The sequence below is a fragment of the Chrysochloris asiatica genome, unplaced genomic scaffold (genome assembly GCF_000296735.1).
Source record: "Chrysochloris asiatica unplaced genomic scaffold, ChrAsi1.0 scaffold00178, whole genome shotgun sequence".
Classification (NCBI taxonomy): Eukaryota; Metazoa; Chordata; class Mammalia; order Afrosoricida; family Chrysochloridae; genus Chrysochloris; species Chrysochloris asiatica.
In genome coordinates, this window is record NW_006408696.1 from 575880 (window position 1) to 597006 (window position 21127).

At 45.9% G+C, this 21127-nt stretch overlaps 1 protein-coding gene across 2 annotated transcripts in view; it reads right to left on the reverse strand.

Moving 5' to 3' along the window:
• The window catches only part of BCL7C (B-cell CLL/lymphoma 7C), a 42541-nt gene extending 22170 nt beyond the window's left edge, over positions 1-20371 (reverse strand). Inside the window, exons 1-6 of one of the 2 annotated variants that reach the window (XM_006871914.1) lie at positions 19940-20371; positions 19216-19294; positions 18739-18847; positions 18475-18639; positions 17057-17142; positions 16432-16623 (exon numbers count right to left, since the gene is read on the reverse strand). In XM_006871914.1, coding sequence (XP_006871976.1) covers positions 16498-16623; positions 17057-17142; positions 18475-18639; positions 18739-18847; positions 19216-19294; positions 19940-20031 — 657 coding nt within the window. In that variant the 5' untranslated portion in view covers positions 20032-20371 and the 3' untranslated portion in view covers positions 16432-16497. Of the gene's footprint in view, positions 1-16431; positions 16624-17056; positions 17143-18474; positions 18640-18738; positions 18848-19215; positions 19295-19939 lie in introns of those variants that run through there. The other variant, XM_006871913.1, reaches the window with a different exon arrangement.
• Positions 20372-21127: the final 756 nt, after the last annotated feature.

Here is a 21127-nt window from a genome sequence, read left to right on the forward strand (position 1 = left end):
GCATGGATATTATCCTATCACAGACAGCGTTGTACCTCATGACTGATCTGAATATGTTCTTTTTGACAATGAATGCAACACCATTCCTCTTCAATTTGTTATTCCTGGCATAGTAATCCATGTGGTTGTCAGAGGCAAAATGGCCAATACCAGTCCATTTCAGCTCACTAATGCCTAAGATATTGATGTTTAGGTGTTCCATTTCATTTTTTACAATTTCCAATTTTCTTAGATTCATACTTCGTACATTCCATGTTCCGATGATTAATGGATGTTTATAGCTGTTTCTTTATTTTGAGTTGTGCCCCATCAGCAAATGAAGGTCCCACAGGCTTTTCTCCCACGGGCTTTACTCCATTCGTGTTATCACAGTCAACTCTACACTTTGAGGAGGCAGCTCTTCCCAAGTCGTATTTTGAGTGTCTTCCAAGCTGAGGGGCTCATGAGGTTACTGAAAATACCATGGCTTGAGTCTGGCGCACCTTAGTCCTCAAACTGATATCTTTGCTCTTCAGCGCTTTTAAAAAGGTCTTGTGGAGCACATTTGTCTAATGTAATATGTCGTTTGATTTCTTGACTGCTGCTTCCATGGGTGTTGATGGTTGAGCTGAGAAAAATGAAGTTTTTGACAACTTAAATCTTTTTTTCATTGATAAGAATGTTGTTTATTGGTCCAGTGGTGAGGATTTTTGTTTTCTTTACATTGAAATGCAATCCATACCGAAGACTGTGGTCTTTGATTTTCATCAGTATTTTAAGTCCTCTTCACTTTCAGTAAGCAAGGTTGTATCATCTGCATTATCACAGGTTGTTAACGAGTCTTCCTCCAATCCTGATACAGCAGCTTTGTTCATCGTATCTATTTGAAGGCTTCAGGACCGCCCTGAAACAGAATACCTTGGCTTCCCATCAGGGTCAATTGGCTTCAAATCCAGAATTTTTATTTGGTTCTTTTTAAATTTTTCTATTTATTGGTATTCTCTATTTGGTAAAGGGTCAACTGGCTTCAACTCCAGAATTTTTATTTAGTTCTTTCAAATTTTTCTATTTATTGATATTCTTTGTTTGGTGAAAGGAATCCCTGGGTGGCACAAACAGTAAAGCTCTCTACTCATAGCTGAAAAAATTGGTGATTCAAACCCACCCAGAGGTGCCACAGAGGACAGGCCTGATGATAGGCCTAGAAAACCCTATGGAGCAGTTCTATTCTATACACAACTCACAACAATTTGGTGAGGCATCATTCTAATATTTTCTTTTAGTTGTTTAGACATGGCTTTTTTCTTTTTCTTTTTTAAAGATTTAAAACAGCTGATTAGAAGTCTTTGTCTTTATCCCTCGGGCCCGTACTTTCTTATTTTTTTGTGTGTCACTTTTTCTGGTTGAAAATAACATTTTACATATTAGAATGTGACAACTCTGAAAATCAGATCCTACACACACCTAAGGCCTTACTGTTGCCATTCAATTGTGAAGCAGGTTTTCAAGGTTCTAATTTTTTGGAAGCTGATCATCAGGCCTTTCTTCGAAGGTATCCCTCTGGGTGAGGTCAAGCTACCAACTTGCCAACTAGTGGCCTTTGCCTTGAATCTTTGGAAAAAAATCTTGGATTGTTTCTCCCCAAACTCTGAGGAGAGCTACCTTTGCCCTAGTTCTTGGAGTAGCAACTCTGGAAAGGGAAGCGGGTTGGAAGCTCCCAGGTTGTTTTCTACTCCAGGGGCTTTGTTCTTTGCCCAGTGGGTTCCCTGGGATGATTACTATTTCCTGAATGAACTGTTAACAGCTTGATGGTTTGACACTTTTATCTAGCAATTAACAAGACCTGAGTTGATTGACATCTCATAGGTAAGTGAGGATAGGTTGAACTCTGTTCTGGTGAGAGATATAAGTGGGTTAAAACAAAACTGAGGTTTAGAGGCTTCCTGGTTGAGAGATGCTGGCTAATAGCTGGACTGGCAGAGAAGCAGAACCACAAGAGTGCTGTTGGGAGCTCACAGTCACACTGGCTATGAGCTGGGCCAGGAAGCAGCCGAGAGGTCAGCAGTGGCCAATGATAGAGCTGCCCAGCAGAGATGGCAGTCACTCAGCAGAGAAGCAGTGCTCACTGATCACTGGAGGAGAGCAGCTTTGGTTAGGAGTCTTCAGGCTATTCCAACAGAGAGCTTATCTGCCTCATGAACCTTGGTGCTGAGAGCTGTCCTGGTCAGGTGTCCTGGTTGAAGGAGGGTTGAATGTATTCGCCACTTTGGGGACCCTTCCATTTCTTTCCTGTATGCTTCCTGACACTAATCCCGAGTTGTTCCTGATCCTGAGTTGGAGCCGGTCACTTCCCTAACTCACCACAAAACTGTGAGCTTACTCTATGAGTTTTGTGTGGCCATTGCAATTAGTTAGCGAACCCTGCAGAGAAGTACAGAGTGACGCGGGAGAAGCAGTTGGTTATCAGGAATAATGAGACTGGTGATTCCTAAGATGTTTGATGAAGATAGATACTGGATCTCTGCTTCTAGGAACGAGCTTTGGGCTAACTCTGATTCTTATCCCTCTTGAATTTAGACAATTCATTTTACTAGATTGTATCAGCTAATGAATATCAGAGATTCATTTCCTTACCTAGCTTCTGGAAGGGGCTGTGGGCTTGTGTCGGGGCCTGTTGGCAGTGCTCTAGCAGGCAGGCTGCAGTACTCATGCCTTTCCTTCCTGCTTGCACAGAGCCTAAGGAGCCCTGGTGGTGCTGCGGGTTAGGCACAGGGTTGCTAACTGCAAGATCGGTGGTTCAAACCCACTAACCACTCTGCAGGAGAAAGATGAGGCTGTCTGCTTCTGTAAAGATTAACATCTGAAAAATCCTATACAGGAAAGCTTTAAGTCAGAATTGACTTGATGCCAATAAGTTGTGGTTTATGCAGAGCCTAAAGGTCAGCTAAAGCTAAGAGACTGGGGCCTTCTCATGTCTTTCCTGGGCACACACACAGTTCTGCACATGCTTATGACCTTCTAGGTTCCCAAGAATATTGTGAGCTTTTAGAAGATCTCTATAGATGCAGTGGACTCCCAGTATGGCATTGTGGGTTAATATGATATACTGCAAGATCAGTTTGAACCGCAAAGCTAGCGGTTTGGACTCACCAGCTGCTCCTCAGAAACCCTATGCAGGGTAGCTAAGAGTCAGAACTGACTCAACAACACTTAACAACATAGATACAAGAGTCTTGATGTGGTGCTGTAGGATAAGCACTGGACTGCTAACCACAAGGTTGGCAGTTCAAACCTGCCAGCTGCTTCTCTGAAACCCTATACAGGGTCAGTATGAGTTGGATCCAATGGGACAGTACTTAACAACAGCACAGATACAGGAAGCTAAGGCTTTCTCTTCCCACAATGAGTTACAGCCTCAGAAACCCTATACGAGGTCGCTAAGAGTCAGAACTGATTTGACAGCACTTAGCAATGATAGCAATGATAGATGTATGCTAGCAAAGTGACTGTCTGGCTGTGGCTGTGAACCAAAAGGCTGGTGGTTTGAATGTACCAGCGGCTCCTTAGAAGAACTATGTAGCATCCCACTTCCATCAAGATTTACAACCTTGAAACCCCTGTGGGGCAGTTCTACTTTGTCCTACGGGATCATCAACTTGACAGCAATGGTTTTATGGATACCTTATTTTCCAGTTTTTCCTTCCAAGTGTCCGGTTAGCTCTAACTGGTAACACCACCCAAGGAAGCTGCTGCTTTAAACAACTGCCACAAATTGTTTTCTACAAATGCCCTAGGGATACAACTATTTGCAGAGAGCTCCGAGTCAGGTGAAATAAAAACCAACCCTGAACCTGAAGCTTTACCAAACAGGTCACAGAGTGATACTTCCTGGGGATGGGGTTTTTGTGGCATCTCAAATTCTGCTCCCTTCAGTGACTGTTAGCCTACTGATTTTCACAGCTCCCAATGTTGCAAAGGAATTGGTTTTCAAGATGACTGCAGACCTGGAGAGTAGGGGATGGGAACAGAGCAGGTTAAAACACTACCGAGTTCCCACGTCTTACTCTCCCTTCTGCTCACTCTTACAGGTTTTCTTGAATAAACAATCCCTGGATTGTTGCAAGCTTTTGGTTCATTTCCAGAGTTCTGAAAATATGAATTTTGACAATTTTGCCAGTGTTTTCACTGCTTTGATGGAATGTACTTTTGGAGGTCTTTGCAACCACCATTCCAGGAGTCCTTTTCTCCTGCTGGATCTAACAGAACAGCAAAAACTTGAGGTCTGTTCGCCACAATGTTAATGGAGCTGCCACAATGACCTCAGTCAATCATGGATCCAGAGGCTGGAGGGAAGGGGTCGCACCACCGCTACAAGCACACATCCTGAATCCTCCTCCACGCTTCCCTCAAAGGGACCTCCTGCCATTTCTTAAAAAGTCTCTACGTGGGGGAAAAGGAAATAGGCAGACTTTTCAGGGACTACTAGATTGGCTCTGAATTTGACAGTTACTCCTGAAGACCCCAAAATGCCACTGTGGCCCACCAATCAAATGGAAGGTTAGGGTGGTCAGGTCATAGACAAAATCTTAAACTTCAGGCTGACTCAGTGGACCCAGTTCAGGATGTATATATAATTGGAACAGACATAGTGAATCTTTAGCATAGATACTACCAAGAGACTTAAATGGAAAAATTCAAACAGCCCATCAGAAATACAAGGAGAAGGAAACCATGACATTAAATGCAAATGTGAAAAATAAAAATAAATGCAAATGTAAAGGACATATCCAGAAGACCTAACATGCAAATAATAGTCCCAAAAGGAAGAGAAAAGGAACAGACAGGAAAATTGGAGTCAGCATATAAAAAGAATTCACTAAGTTTCAAGCTCGATTCATATCTAAAGATAAGCATACCTTGAGGAAATTCTTGAATTCTAGAAACAGAAAAAATAACCAGTTACCTTCCAGTAGATTCCAATTCATAGCAACCCCATGTATATCAGAGTAAACTGCTCCACAGTATTTTCAGTGGTGCAGTTTTGGGAAGCAGATCGTCAAGCCTTTCTTTCAAGCGCCTCTGGGTCAATCTGAACCTCCAACCTTTCTGTTAGTGGTCATGTGTGCCACCCAGGGATTATAAAGGAACAAGAATCAGATTAGTTTATGACCACTCATCTGTAACACTATAATCTAGAAGACAGAAAGAATGTCAAAGAAAAAAAGTTCTTTCTCTCAGAAAAGACTATCAACCCAAAATCAATGCCATCCAAGTCATTTACTAATCACAGCAAAAGGAAGACATTTTCTGGCAGTCAAGATTCAATGCGTATTTCATTTACAAGCCTTGAGGGAAGCACTCAAGAAAGTTCTCTAAATAGTGATGGTGAGCTCAAGATAGTGGAGAAGATGAAGAGGCACAGGAGCACAGAGGAACAATGAATCTTGCAATATACATGTTGTTGTTAAGTGCACTCGAGTCACTTTCGACTCACAGCAACCCTGTATAGGGTTTCCCAAGGAGCAGTTGGTGAGTTTGAACCACTGACCTTGCAGCTCAAACTGACCTTGCAGATCCAGTGTTTATCCTGCAGCGCCAGACCAGGACTCTTGCAATATATGTTGTTGTTGTTGTTAAGTGCAGCCGAGTTTGTTCCAACTCATAGTGACCCTCTATAGGATTTCCAAGGAGAAACTGATGAGCTTGAACCACCAACCTTGTGGTTCAAACTGATCTTACAGTCCAGCACATTAACCTACAGCACCATACCAGGACTCAAACGTTGTTGTTATTAAGTGCCATTGAGTCGGTTCTGACCCATAGCAACCCTGTATAGGGTTTCCAAGGAGCAATTAATGAGCTTGAACCACCAACCTTGATGTTCAAAGTGACTTTGTAGTCCAGCGCATTAGCCCACAGTGCCACACCACAGGCCTCCTAGGACTCATATAGTTTAGTTTAAATAGTGGAAGACAGATTGGAAATGGTGCTGTGTTAAGTCAGGGTTCTTTAGCAGAAGTGATTAACTTTCATGAGCAACCTAATAATAGACTTGTTGTTGTTAAGTGCCGGCAAGTCAGTTCTAACTCACAGCGACCCTGTATAGCATTTCCAAGGAGCAGCTGGTGAATTTGAACTCCACCTTGCGGTTCAAACTGATCTTGTGGTCCAGTGCATTATCCCACATACAGCACCACACCAGGACTCCAATAATAGACTACAACAATAAATTATAAACTATTTTATTAAAACTCCACAAGTGGGTAGAGTGAAAAAGTTAAAAGCATTAGTCTTATCTTTCTGACAGGCATGAAGGGATGGACAAATTAGCATTTTGGGAAGGAGTAGGGTTATTACCAAGGAGATCTAGTAGCATAGTGGTTACGAATTTGGCTGCGAACCCCAAGGTCAGCAGTTCAAAACTACCAGCTATTCCGTGGGAGAAAGATGGGGCTTTTTATTCCCGTAAAGATTTACAGCCTCATAAATCCTATACAGGGTCGCTATGAATTGGAACCGACTCCACGGCACATAATCACCAGAGTTATTACCATGTACTGACTTCAGAATAATTATGATTGTTAGACAGGAGCTCTGGTAGCGTAGTGGTTATGAGTCAGGCTGCTCTCAAGGTCAGCAGTTCGAAACTACCAGCCATTCTGCTGGAGAAAAATGAGGCTTTCTGCTCCCTTAAAGATTTACAGCCTCAGAAACCCTGTACAGGGTTGCTATGAGTCGGAACCGACTCCACGACATACTACCACCACCACGATTGCTACATAAGAGATGATAAACACTAACAAATAAAGTGGGGTCAGGGAATGAATAGAAACTCAATCAACCCCATAAATTTTCTTTTGAAAAAGCAAACAGGAAAACATTTATAAAAAATAATAATAAACGTAAGATAAAATAAGCTAGGAAGAAAATAGGCATGTTTTATCACAATAAATATGAATGAACAGGCTGAATTAACTTATGGGACAGTGTTATATGTAATTTATAGAAAACACACATAAAACAAAAGTGAAAAAAAAAAAAAGTTTCATATAAAGAGATAAAAAAATCCCAGGCGAACACAAAGTATAATTGGAGGTGAAGTGGGGTGAGTCAGAGATGCTGGCGTGTTTATTTCTTGGTTTGGGTGGTGATATACAAGCATTTTATTTTGTTTTATAAAATTGTGTTAAATTGTTTATTTTTTCTATTGATGTTTATGCAAAAGGATATTTCGATATCTTAACTGTTGTTGTCATTAAGTGCCATTGAGTCAGTTCCAACTCATAGTGACCCTGTATAGGGTTTTCAAGGAGCGGCTGTTGAGTTTGAACTGCCGATCTTGCAGTTCAAACCGACCTTGTAGTCCTGTGCTTCTCCTACAGTACCACACCAGGACTCCTTACTTAACTGTGATGGGCAGATTATGGCTCTCCCAAGATATCTAGGCCTTAATCTCTGGAACATTATCCTGGTGTGGTGATGTACGATAATGCACTGGACCAGTAGAACATATATATGGAGTCCCAGTGTGGCAAAGTAGGGTAAGCACTGGTTCATAAGGTCAGTTTGAACCGCAAGGTCATTGGTTCAAATTCACCAGCCGCTCCTCGGAAACCCTATACAGGGTTGCTATGAGTCAGAACTGACTCAATGGCACTTAACAACAGCAACAGCCTACAAATCCATTTCCACTGAATCGATTCTGACTCATAGTGACCAAAAATATCCTTTTGCATAAACACTGCTCCTTAGAGTGTCTGACATTGTAAATCTGTATATGACAGAAAGCCTCATTTTTCTCCTGTAGAGCTGCTGGTGGGTTTGAACCACCAAATTTGTGGTTAGCAGGCCAACACATAACCCACATAGTCACCAGAGCTCTTTATGTATTCTTTAGAAGCTGGCAAAGGCAAGGAAACAGAATCTCCCCTGTAGTCTCCAGAAACAAACAGCCTTGGAGTCCTGGTGTGGCACTGGGCTGTTAACCTACCAGTTGCTCCTTGGACACCTTATACGGGGTCGCTGAGTCAGAACCATCTCAAAGGCATTTAACAACAACCAATATCTTGATTTTTAGCTTAGTGAGAAAGACCCCTGCTGGACATCCAACCTTTAGACCTCTCACATAATAAAACTTGTTTTAATTCACTAAATCTGTGATCATCTGTTACAGCAGCGATAGAAAACTAGTACAACAAAAAAAGTTTTAAAAAATATGCTTTCCTATTGTGAACTCTGCCTCACCTCCCTCATGTCTCAGATTCCACTTCTCACTTTTTAAACTATTTCCCTAATCTTTTCCTCTAATATCAACTCTCTTTTCACCTAAATGAATTTATTCAAAAAGGAAACTTGATATCACTATAGCAAACTGGAAATGGCTACCACTTACCCTACAGAGACAAAAACCAATAAAACAATACCATTCAATTCTAGCTGGCTAGTCTACAGGCCAAAGCTCTGAGCTCAAGGTCACGCCTTTCTTAAAAAAGTCACCAAAGTCCATACAAGGCTCAACATGAAATGTATGTAACAGGCAAATCTGTAGAGATAGGAAGTAGACAAGTGGTTGCCTAAGGTTGGAGATGAGATGGTGGTTATGTGCTGTGGAGTCGGTTCCGACTCATAGTGACCCTGTACAGGATTTCTGAGGCTGTAAATCTTTACGGGCGCAGGAAGCCTCATCTTTCTCCAGTGGAACAGCTGGTAGTTTCGAACTGCTGACCTTGCGGTTCGCAGCCCGATTCGTAACTTCTATGCTACCAGAGCTCCTTAAGTGACTGTTAATTAGTAGTTTCTTTTTTGGAGTAATGAAAATGTTCTATGATTGTGATGACTGATACACAACTCCATGGATATGCTAATAACTACTGAACTTCATTCTTCCTGGATCAACCATCAACAGCAGTCAAGAAATCAAATGATGTATTACATTAGGCAAATCTGCTGCACAAGACCTTTTTAAAGTCTTGAAGAGCAGGGATGTCAGCTTGAGGACTAAGGTGCGCCTGACCCAAGCCATGGTATTTTCAATAACCTCATATGCATGCAAAAGCTGGACAGTGAATAAGGAAGACTGTTGAAGAACTGATGCCTTTGAGTTATGGTGTTGGAGAATATTGAAAGTGCCATAGGCTGCCAAAAGAACCAATAAATCCGTTTTGGAAGAAGCGCAGCCAGAGTGCTCCTTGGAGGCCAGCATGGCCAAACTTCGTCTCTCATACTTTGGACATACTGTCAGGAGGGACCAGTCATTGGAGAAGGATATCATGTTTGGTAAGGTGGGGGATCACAGAAAAAGAGGAAGACCCCCAACGAGATGGATTGGTCAAGTGGCAGCATCGATGGACTCAAGCATGGCAGCAGTAGTGAAGTTGGCCCAGGACCGGGCAGTGTTTCATTCTGCTGTGCCTAAGGTTGCTATGAGTCAGTACCAATTCAATGACACCTAACAACAACAATTGAGCTGAAGATTTGAAATGGGTGGATTTGTATGAATTGTATTTGAATAAAGCTGAAAAAATACATGAGTACATATGAAAGGTGGGAGTCCTGGGATGGCACTGTAGGATAAGCACTGGACTGCTAGCCATAAGGTCCATGATTCAAACCCACCAACCTCTCCTTGGAAACCTTATCAGGGTTGTTATGAGTCAAAACTGACTCAATGGCACTTAACAACAATGACAACATGTGAAAGGTATCAAACCTATCTTTCTCCTTGAGGTAACTAAAGGGATTCAAAGACACTTGAACCAGGATCACTATGATTTAACTCAATCAAGTACGTAAACCCCACACCCACTGCATCTTGTGGTATGCATCTTGCCCCTTTGTAAAGGATTCAATAGTGAGCACTCAAAAGTTCTTTCTTGGTTAAGCGCTGGGAAGAAAAGGTCTGCGGATGGAACCCACACCACAGGAGACAAAACCTGGCAATACTGTCACTGTGGGGCAGTTTCAATCTGCCCTGTAGGGTAGCTAGGAGTCAGTATCAGCTCCACCACACACAAGAGTAAGCACTCAATGTTAGCTATTTTTAAAACATACACACATTTTCCAAATTAAAGGTTTGTCAGACTCAGTCAAACCTGTGTTTATATCTCCCCATCCATAGCCAGGCTTGCTTCTGTAGTCTGGAGAACCTCTCTGAGCCTCAGTTCTCTGATCGGTAAAATAAGGCTAATGGTACCCGCTTAATGGGATTGTAAGGCTGAGGCAATATAATGTATGTAACGCGACTGCGCCATAGTAAACGCTTAATGTTGTTGTTGGTTACCCTCCAAAGGAAAGCAACTCAGAGCAAACCTACAGGGCAGAGCTGCTAGACCCATAGCGTTCGCTCCACTGTTATCCTTTTCTCCAGTGGAGCTGCTGGTACGTTCAAACGGCAAACCTTTCGGTTAGCAGCCTAGTTCTTAACCACTGCACCACCAAGGCTCCTAAATTCTTCCTAGCGGAGATGATCTTAAATGTCCTTCGAGTCCTGGAACAGTAGCACTAGAAATCACGGTATGTCGCTTTGAACAATGCCTCTGCCCTAACTAGACGGAGGCAGTGGGAAAGCCTACCTTTCTTTGCTATTCCAAAGTCATTTCCTCTTTTGAGGTCTGTTTCTTGACTGTATAATAGGGATACAGTAGATTCCGAGGTGTAAGTGAGTTGAAGAAGCTGAGGGTCCTCGGTTCACCCACCCGTATCCTCACACCCATTTTACAGCCAGAGAATGTGAGGCCCAGAGCAGTTTATAAGATTCGGCACACCATCAAAATGGCTAGTCCGCAACTCCTGGGAGGAGCCTGGCCTAGGTGACTCCATTATCGCTGATGCGGTCCTCCAGGCTGACTGAGGTTTAACACGAAGCCTAATGGCCCAAGCGCCCCGGGTCCACCGAACTCGATCGACTGCAGGGGAGTCTGAACTTCCTTACCCCGAGGCGCGCACCGGCCCGCACCGGAAGTCCTTCCTCGGCCTCTCTAGGACGCCAGAGTGCCACGCTCGATGGCTTTAACCCTCGCGACCGCCGCGACACACTTCTCACCGCGCTTCCCCTAGCAGTTACTGAGGCACGTTGCCCTTCTTTGTTTCCTTGGATCCTCACATAAGGCTGTGAGGAAAGCAGGGTCTTGTGGGTCCCCTGTTACACACAAGGCGACTGAAGTCTCCCAGCAGCTGAGCCAGAACCCAGGCACCCTGCTGTGAGCTATTTTCATTTCCTGCAAAGGCCTCTCTGACTCCTTTCACCGGATCTTAAAATATCTACATAAAAACCTTAACTGTGGTTATTTGTTTACAATAAAAGTACAACTGCTTTCTTCTCTTGGATACTGCATTTCCTAAATTTACTTGAGTATGCAATACCATTGTGATTTCCAAACTTCCACGTTTTAAAATATTATTCACTTTGCAAGAATTCAGTTTACATACAATTTCTCAGGGGCTTGCTCTACACTTGGTTCATGCTGTTCCTGATGTGGTTTGGACCCCCAAAGATGAGGGAAAGATTACTGGCTCCATTTTTCAGATGAGGCAACTGAAATCTACACAAGGGAAGTAACTTGCCCAAGATCACAATTAGTACAAATCAGTTTGAATCCCAAATCGCTCCATTCCTATGTTTCCTCTTGTCCCTCCACTATGCCACAGCTGCCTCCCAGCACTGTTTGGAGGAACAAAGGAAGGTGTGGACAGAAAAGCCATTACTGTGCCTGCCCTGTGTGGGGCTCTGGTGTCACAAACCAGATACAGGCCTGCCTTCACAGCTATGACAAACCCATGTGAGGGCTCTTGCTTGACAGCTGTTGAGTTTGCCCATACCAACTAAGCACATCAAAACGTAGCAAATAACAGGATGGTTCTGGGCTCCCTGTGAAATAGATCTGAGCTAAAAGTGATACTTTGGATCTCCAGGACAACAGAGTTGAAAGCTATAGTAGAAATGTAACCAGAAAAGATTACAAGTAGAGAAAGGGAGACATGCTTACTTTTATTCTTTTATTTATTAATGAGGCCCTATTAAGAACCAGACACTACAGGCCCTAAAAGGACAGAGATAAATGAGACATAAGTGACCTTGTTCTAGGAGGGAAGTGAGATCTCAAACAAAAGGGGAAGCCCAGAGACTAACCACGGACTGACTGGAACTAGCTTGAATCTTGGATAAGATTTGAGATCTAATCCAAGATCTGGATGATAAGTAGGTGTTGGCCAGGAAGAGAGAGAAAGGGAAGAGTTTTCCAGGCAAAGGGAATAGCAAGTATTAAGATAAGATTCAGGCTCACCAGCTTTATGAACTGAAAGAGTTCTGTGTTACATGTTAGAAAGTGCACAGGAAAAGGGCGAGAGTGGGAGCAGGGACCAAACTGAGCAGGCCCTTGTCTGCCACAGGCGCTCAGACGGCCCTGTGGGTTAGTTGTTGGGCTGCTAATCACAAAGTAGGCACTTCAAAACCACCAGCCACTCCACAGGGATAATGATAAGGCTGTCTGCTCCCCAAAACATTTACAGTCTTGGAAATCCTATTAGAGGCTCACTATATGTCAGAACCTACTCAATGAGAGGGTACGTGCTTGGTGGGAGAACTGCTTGGGCAAAAGGCAGGTGTAAAAGAGCACCATCCGGTCCATGTGGAGGCTGGAGGGCAAGAAGTAAAATGGTTATTCCTGGACTAGAAAGTACGGAGGCGGAAGAAGAGGCCAGAGCTTGGAAGGCCTCAAATGTCCATCTGAGGAGCTTGCACATTAGCCTGCAGACAACGCAAGTAGAGTGACGGAGTGGTAGAGACTATGGAGACTGAAGAACGCATGCTCCAACTCCTGGGCCAGCCAGTGCTCTGCTCCCTTTCATATTACCACACCATTAGGCATACCGTGTCACAGACCTTCGGCTCTGTCTAGGATAACTGGGAGTCCAGATTTTTATATAGAATGACTTGACATGAAATATTGCAACCTATCCAACACCAAGAAGCCAAGCAAATCACATCTAAAGGCCAACTTTGCATCACATTAGCCTACCTGGAATGCTCAAGTTGCACTCTACACCAATTAAAATATCTGGGGAGGAGAGCCAGGCATCAGTATTTTCTTTTTAATTTAGGAACTACTGCCATAGACTGAGTCCACCCTTTGGTTTGTCAGGAGAGCCATGGGAGATTTGAGAGTAGGGAAGAAGAGGTCAGATTGAAGTTTAAGGAACATTATGTGGTCTGAGGTGGAAAGGGGCCCTGAGCCTCAGGTACTGCAGAGGGATCCTGCTAGAGTGACCAACCATCCCAGTCTGCCCAGGATTGGGGGTTCCCCAGGACATGGAACTTTCAGTGCTAACATCAAGCAAGTCGCAGGCAAACTATGATGCTTGATCACCCTTCATCCTGACCCTAACATGGTTTTGTTTCCTGAGACTTCTGGGAGAACTGACGCCAGACTTCCCCATTCTTGAGTCCCAGTGAAAAGGTTGTTATCTTCCTGGAATGCACTCATCTGAGCTCTGAGTCCCAGGCTTAACCGGCTTGTGCAGGGAGCTAGAGCTTTCCCTAGAGGACCTGGACCCAATATTCTCCAGCCAGTAAAATGATTTTGTTCAAACCTACTACATCTATCAAATACAACTTAATAAAAAGGAACAAACTACTGAGACATGCAACACAGGTGACTCTCAAAAACATTACACTGAGCAAAAAAAAAGCCAGACATACTATATCATTTCATTTTTGTAAAATTCCAGAATGGACTAACCTCATCTATGGTTTTAAAAAGATCTTTGCAATTCCTCTCGGGAGTTAGGTAGGGCAGGAACTGACTAGAAAGAGGAGGGAATTTCCTGGGGTGATAGTGATATTCTATATTTGTATAGACATTTGCAGTATGTAGAGGTACACATCTGTTACAGTTCACTAAAATGTACAGCGAACCCCTGTGTATTTCACTAATGGATACTTTACCTCAAAGGGGAGAAAAAGAACTATAAACAAATATAGTAAAAAAGATTCAAGTTGTCAAGGATTTAATTTTACTTGAAATCACAATCAATGCTCATGGAAGCTGCAGTCAAGAAATCAAACATGTGGCACTGGGAAAATATGGTGCAAAAGACCTCTTTAAAGCACTAAAAAGCAAAGACATCACTTCAAGGACCAAGGTGTGCCAGACTCAAGCCATGGTATTTTCAATCACTCCATATACATGCAAAAGCCAGACTAACAACTAAGAAAGATCAGTAAAAAAATTGATGTATATGAATTATGGTACTGGTAGACCATGGACTGCTACAGAACAGATGAATCTATTTTGGAAGAATTACAGCCAGAGTCCTCCTTAGAAAGATAGTGAGACTTAGACTTGGGTATTTTGGACATGTTATCAGGAGGGACCAGATCTTGGAGAAAGACATCATGCTTGGTAGAGGGTCAGCGAATAAGAGGAAGACCCTGAACATGATGGACTGACACAGTGGCTTCAACAATGGGCTCAAACATAACAATTGTGAAGACGGTACAGGACAAGGCAGTGTTTCGTTCTGTTGTACAGAGGGTCGCTATGAGTCAGTAGCAACTCGATGACACCTAACCACAACAATTAAGGATGTAATGCCTAAGTGCTTAGAAGGAAGTGTACCAATGTCTGCAACTTATTTTGTAAACGTCTCTAAAAAAAAAGATGGGTGGATATGTGATAAAGCCTATTTTGTTCATTCATGCCGTATCCCTCATGCTCTGCACATACAGACATACAAGAAATATATGTCATTATGAACAAAGGGACTGCCCTCATCTCAGAGAGTTCACAGGAGACTAAAGTGTCAGACACAGACCACAGACAGTATACTCGGTGATCCATGAAATGGCAAGGAAGAGAGGAAGCAAAATAGAGAGAAGACGAGATCCCACAGAGAAGCTGAGGTTTGGGAGACAAGTAGGCATTTGCCAGGTGAAGAGGGGACAAGGACACGGCTGGCGGAGCAAATAGTGTGAGCAAAGCCTTAGACGTACGAACCTAGGGCAGAGTGTTCAGGGGCAATTACAAGCAGTTCATGGGAGGTGTGCAGAGGTGGAAGAGGAAGAATATGTGCAGCATCCTGAAGATATTGAAACAAACGGGCAGTGTCCTGGGCAGATTGGGCTTAGAGATCACTCAGGTGCCAGGCAAGAGTGAAGTGGGGACACCCACCAGGAGGCTGTTAAGACAGTTCTGTCAGCACCCAATGAAGCAGTAAGACACTGGAGAAGGGGGCAGACAGGAGGATTCTATAAAAGACTCAACAGAACATGGTCACTCATGGGAATTGGTTGGATAAAGTGACAAGAACTAACTTAGCAGCAGGAAAAAGGAAACAGATTCTTCCCCAGAGCTTCCAGAAGGTACCAGCTTTACTGGTACCTTGACTTTAGGCTAGTGCAGTTGATTTTGAACTTCTGACCCCTCTTACAGGTCAAGAATAAGGGAACCTTATGTTGTTTGAAGGTTCCCACAAACCACTGGGGCAGGTAAGGCCAAGTTATTATGGCTCGGAGAAGGAAAATGCCAGCTAGTGCTTACTGGACCAGGACTCACACTGGGGCTGCTTCTGATCTCAGATCTGTCACACTGAGGTTCACGTCTCAGAGCTTGCTGATGTGCCACCTCCTCAGTGAAGCCTTCCTGGATACCGCCGGTCCCATTCATTATTTATCCATTCACCAGTTGCTCTGTGCCTGGTATTGTGCTGGACAAGACAAGGGACCCAGTTCTGCCCTCAGGAGCCCATAGCCTAGCAGACCAGACAGACACACAAACCAATGATCCCAAAGGAGCCCCCAAAATGAGGAAATACAGGGAGGGTAGCACAGGGTTATAGGGACCCTAAGAAGGAGAAACTGACTGAGCTTGGGGTCCAGGAAGGCTTCCTGGAGAAGATGGTATCTGAACTGAGGACTACTTGGATTTAATAAGAAGGGTAAGGCAGGGATTCTAAGTAGAGGAACAGCTAAGCACAGACAGACAGCCACGATACTGTAGGCTTTCCAAGGGCAAGGCTGGCCTTTTGCATCAGTTTCTTTGCTGAGCATTTGGACAAGATGATGCCAAATAATGGATTAGGTGGCCTCAGGCCCGGAAATCTCTAGTTCAGCCATCTGGGCCTCTATGTGCTTGTATATGAAATGGGAATCCTGGTTCTAGCTTGATAATTGCTGGGCCCAGAGGAGGGCTGAGAAGAAGAGGGGTCCTGGGATTCCCAGAGGAAGAGCACTGAAGGTCGGAAAGGTCAGCAGTAAGGCAGGACAGGGCAAGGTGGGATGGTGTTAGGAGGGAAGGTCCTGGCTTAAGCCCTTACTCCTCATCTGACTCATGGTGTGACTATAGGAAGATTCTCTCAGAGTTTCAGTGACCCCATCTGAGAAATGGAGCATGGGACAAAACTGTCACCAAAGACCCTCCCCAGCCCTGACGGGGAAACAACATGACACAAAATTATAAAAGGGTCTTTATTTGTAAAAAGTCAAAGTGGCCCCTGGGGTGGCAGGATAGGCAGGCCGGCTTCTCAGGGATCAGGGGCATTTGGGCAGATGCGCTTGAGTGGGGGGGCGCCCTCCGAATCCTCTGTGTCACCCTGGGCTGCCTTGGGGACAGGTGGCACTGGCTCAAAGACGGGGTAAGCTTCAGGGGCCTGGAGAGGAAGGGCGGACAGGCGTGAGCTCCACCCAAACCCAGGAGTCCAGCCTCCTAGCCTCTGCCTTCTCCAAAGCCTCCACTCCACTCCCCTCCTGGACCCAGGGGTCTAGCCCAGCGCCAGATACCGGAAAAATACAACAAATTCTGGAGAAAGAATGTGGTATTTGCTACTTCTGAAAAATACATCAACATAATCCTCATGGGAAAAAAATCAAAACTTTGTAAGGGACTTTCTTAAGCTTAAGACAGTGGCTATCACTAAAATACCCTTTCCTTTTGGTCCCAAGAATCCAACCTCTAAGCCTTTAGTTATGGCCTAAGTCTCTCTGTTCCCCTTCTGGACCAGGAGTACAGCCTCCGAGTCTTTGGCTAACCCCAAAGCTCCCATACCCTCAAAGACCTAAGAGTCCAGCCTTCTGGCCTCTCACCTCAGCCTCCAGCAATTCTGGAACAGGCTCCTCCTTGGTCAGCATGGGGGGTTCATCGGTGCCACCTGCAGTCATGCCCCCGGGATCTGGAAGGTCAAATGGACAGATACTCCCTGAGCAGTCAGCTTCTCTGTGGTAGTAACACAGACCAGTTTGGGAAAAAAATACCAACAAGCCCCAATCACATCACGTCAGCCAAAGGGGATGGGAAAATGAAGAGGGAACCCTGAGTCTGAATGAGATCCAGGAAACAAGCACAGAGGGAGAAACATTTATGTAAAATCTTGAAGGGTAAGCAGGATTTTGTCAAGCAAACAGAGGTGGAGCACATTTTCAGCAAAGGGAATTCATGCTTAGTGAGCACAGATTCTGAGGCTGGACTGCCTGGGTTCACATCCTGACTTTGGTCAAGCAACTTAATTTTTCTAAGTCTCAATTTCCCCATCTAAAAAATGGGGGTAATAATAGTAGTTACTGTATGAGATTCTTGTGAGAATTAAATGAGATAACATAAGTAAAGCCCTTAAACACAACTAAGTGTTCAGTGATTGTCAATTATTGTTTGTATATTAGCAAAGGTATACAAGTATGTGGCACATACTAGACACAGCACATAAGCCCATGTAATGGGATTCCTGGAGGAGAACAGTGAGGTCAGCAGGGGCCCTGAATGCCAAGCTCAAAAGCCATGGGGAGCTACTGAAGGCTTTGAAGCAGGGAGATGACCCTGACAAACGTGTGGTTTCATTGCTTTGACAGTCAATGGAGGGAGAAGATGGTGAGGATGCTAGAATTGTGTGTGAGTAAAAGATGGAAGACCAGAGCAAGGACAGGTCTGGGGAGGGACTGAAAGCAGAAAGAGATTGACTATATGGAAGAGGGAGCTGGCAGTGTAAACTTGGCAACTTCCCTAATTTCTCTGAGTGTTAGTGTCCTCATCTATAAATGGTGATCACCATAGCCCACACCTTTCCCACAAGGTTGTGGTGGTGAGGATTACAAGAGGTAAAACATATAGAGTGCTTAAAACAGTGTTGGGCACACAGTAGGAGCTCAGGTAGCATTTCTATCTTGGGAATCACTTTTACGATTACTGGACACACAGCACCTACTATGTATCACCTGGTGTTCTGAGACTAGAGTTGTGAACAAGATCAATATGAGCTCAACCATCATGAAGGTGACATGAGATAGGAGTGCAGGTGAAAACCACTGGACTAACCAAAAGTTAAATCCACATGGGATTTCCAATGGTGATAAGGGATGACACAGACAGTAGCTAGGGGTTGCGTGGTAACTTCCCACAGAAGCCAGGAAAAGCCTCCCTGAGAAGGCAACAGAAAAGGAGGCACAGATGCACAGGGAAGCTAGTGGCATCGGCTTTATAGGACAGGACTCGGAGCAGAACCTGGTCCTACCTCTCTCTTTGCCCAGCTGAGGGGGCTGAGCCTCTTCTGGGACTCCATCTGGGGGTCCAACGGCAGGTGACTCAGGGCGGCTGGGCTGGGGGGTGCCCCCAGGGCTGGGTTCCGTGCCCTTCTGCAGAGACCCTTCTGAATGGAAACTCTGGTTGCTGTTCTCATCTGTGGGAGCAAGAAGCCAGAAGGGTTGGATCTGAGGCGCCCTCCCCAGTTCCCTCCTCCACTCCCCACAGCCCTCCAAATCCCAGGACCCCTACACACCATTGAGATCCAGGAGGATGAGAGGACCACCCCCTCGGGGACTGGCACCCCTGCCCCGCCGCTCCCGGCCACGAGATCTCTCTGCACCACCACTTGCTCGGCGTCGGTCCTGGGATTAGAGGTGCAAAAGTCAGAGCCCCAAGTACCTGCCTTGCAATCACCCCATTGTACAGAAAAGGAAATGCACTTATAGAGAAGCAAAAGGCCCTGGCTGAGGTGATAAGAGATTATGCACACTGAGTCAGGTTCTGACTTCTGGGGTCTGGATGGGGGGGTGAAAGGAGGGGGCTGGGTGGGCTCATAATTGTTGACATCTGTCTGGACTGTTGCATTTGAGGTCTGAGAACTAGGAGAAGCCAGAGGGTAGAGGAGGGAGGGGAGAAAGGAGGTCAAGGAGGGGGGAGTGGGGCAGGGGGGATGGCACTTGCTTGAGATTGCACAGATGCAGGGACTATGGGGGCTGGGGGGCTTGCTCACCTCTTCCTGGGGGTCCACCACTGGAACCCACTTGAAGATACGAAGAGAAGTGTCGCCCACAGTCACCCAACGCTTCTCCCTGTGGGAGAATGAGGGGTAGCGTGGTCAGAGAGGTCTGGGAGAAGAACCCCCCCCCCAGCTGAGCACATCTGGGGGTACCTGTAGAGTTGGGGTAGGGGCAAGAAAGAAGGGATAGTTTTTGCTAAAGAAGTATAGTAAGGGGGAGAAACAAAACCCTGTGGACTCCACGGGATAGATGGGGTGCTTCTTGAGATGCTATGGCTTGGGGCCACACTACTACCAAATAGCTACTCTATTACATGGCAGAGTAAACTAACCCCACACGATTTCCAAGGCTGTAAATCTTTACGGGAGCAGACAGTCACATCTTTCTCCCGCGTTTGGGGTCACAGCTCTGCAAAACCCTGGGGCTTACATGGGCTTGGCTCTGGGCTTTCGTGAGAACGGTGGCAATGAAGATTCTGGGGCAAACTTGAAGAGGAGAGGGTAGCAGTTTTAGGGGGCGGGGCACAAATTGAGGCCCCACTCGAGAAGGGCACCGCTGAGGACCACCAGGGTAAGGGGGACAGAGCCTTGTCAATCTGAAGCACAGCTGGGGCGCACGCCTAACACCTGGGGGCCACAGCTGGCGAAGGAAGAGTAGAAGCACTTGGGGGCGGTGGCCCCCGCCATGTCCCGTCCCCGCCCCTGCCGCAGCGCTCACCATCTCCGGACCTTCTCGATGGTCGCCATCACCTTTTTGATGTCATCCTTGGCCCGGCTTCGGGTCTCAGCCCGCACAGTCCGGCCGGCCATGCTGGCGGGGCTGGGGCCGAGGCCAGACCCGTGGCGGGGCCGCCTCCCGTCCGGCGGGTTCAGGCTTGGCGCCAGGCAGCGGCGCAGCTCTCCCGGCCTCCGGTCCCTCGGGGAGTTGGCCGCGCCCTCCCACGCTCCCCAACGCCTCCGCGAGTCCCCGCCCCGCTTCCTGCCGCCGCGCCCCGCCCCGGCCCGTCCTGGAGCGGCCGGGCTGCGCTGGCGACCAAAACTGAGGTCTGGAAGCCTGGCCGGCTCCGCCCCGCCCCGGGCCCGCCCCCTCGGGGCGTCCGGACGCGCAGCGCCCCCTGCCCGCCACCGAGAAGGAGAGTTAAGGGCAGCTCCGCGACTGGACGCGCGCGACCCGCCAGAGGCGGTGCGTTCAGGCCACGTGGGCGCCGGGGATGCGCGCGGGGCCGGTGTCCGGGTGTCGTCCCCTGTACGTGGGCGTCCCTGGAATGGTGTGTGTGTGTGTGTGTGTGACCACCCCTGCCAGGTTGTCTGATTCATTTAACATCCGTTCATTTAGCAGTCTACTGAGAGCCAGCAACACGCCAGGTACTGCCAGTATGTGTGGGTCTCCATCCATCCGAACTCACTGCATTCTAGTCTATTCCTATTCATAGCGACCCTTCATAGGGTTTTCTGAGACTGTAAGTCCTTTACGAGAGTAGACAGCCTCTTCTTTCTCCACCTGAGCAGGCCAGCGCCTAACCCACAGCGCCACCAAGGCTTCTTCACCCACCAGAACGACTAAAATGAAAATGACAGCTCATACCAAGTGTAGGCAAGGAAGCTGAGCGAGTAGAACTCTCTTATACAAGGGTAGGCCAAAAAGTATTGATACAAAATTAAAGAAACCTTTATTAAACAGAAGTATCAAAATGTGGAGCTGTTGTTTATGAAAATCATCCATCTAGGTCTATACACATCTGAAGGTGGCATTTCCATACCTCTAACCTTCCCCAATCAGAACTCAGCACTCTACGGTTTGTATCACTCAAAACGGCAGTTTTGGCACCTTTGAGGGACTCAAATTGTGTTCCTTTTAAATGTGCTGTGAATTTTGGTACAAAAAAGATGTCTGAAGGGGCAAGAT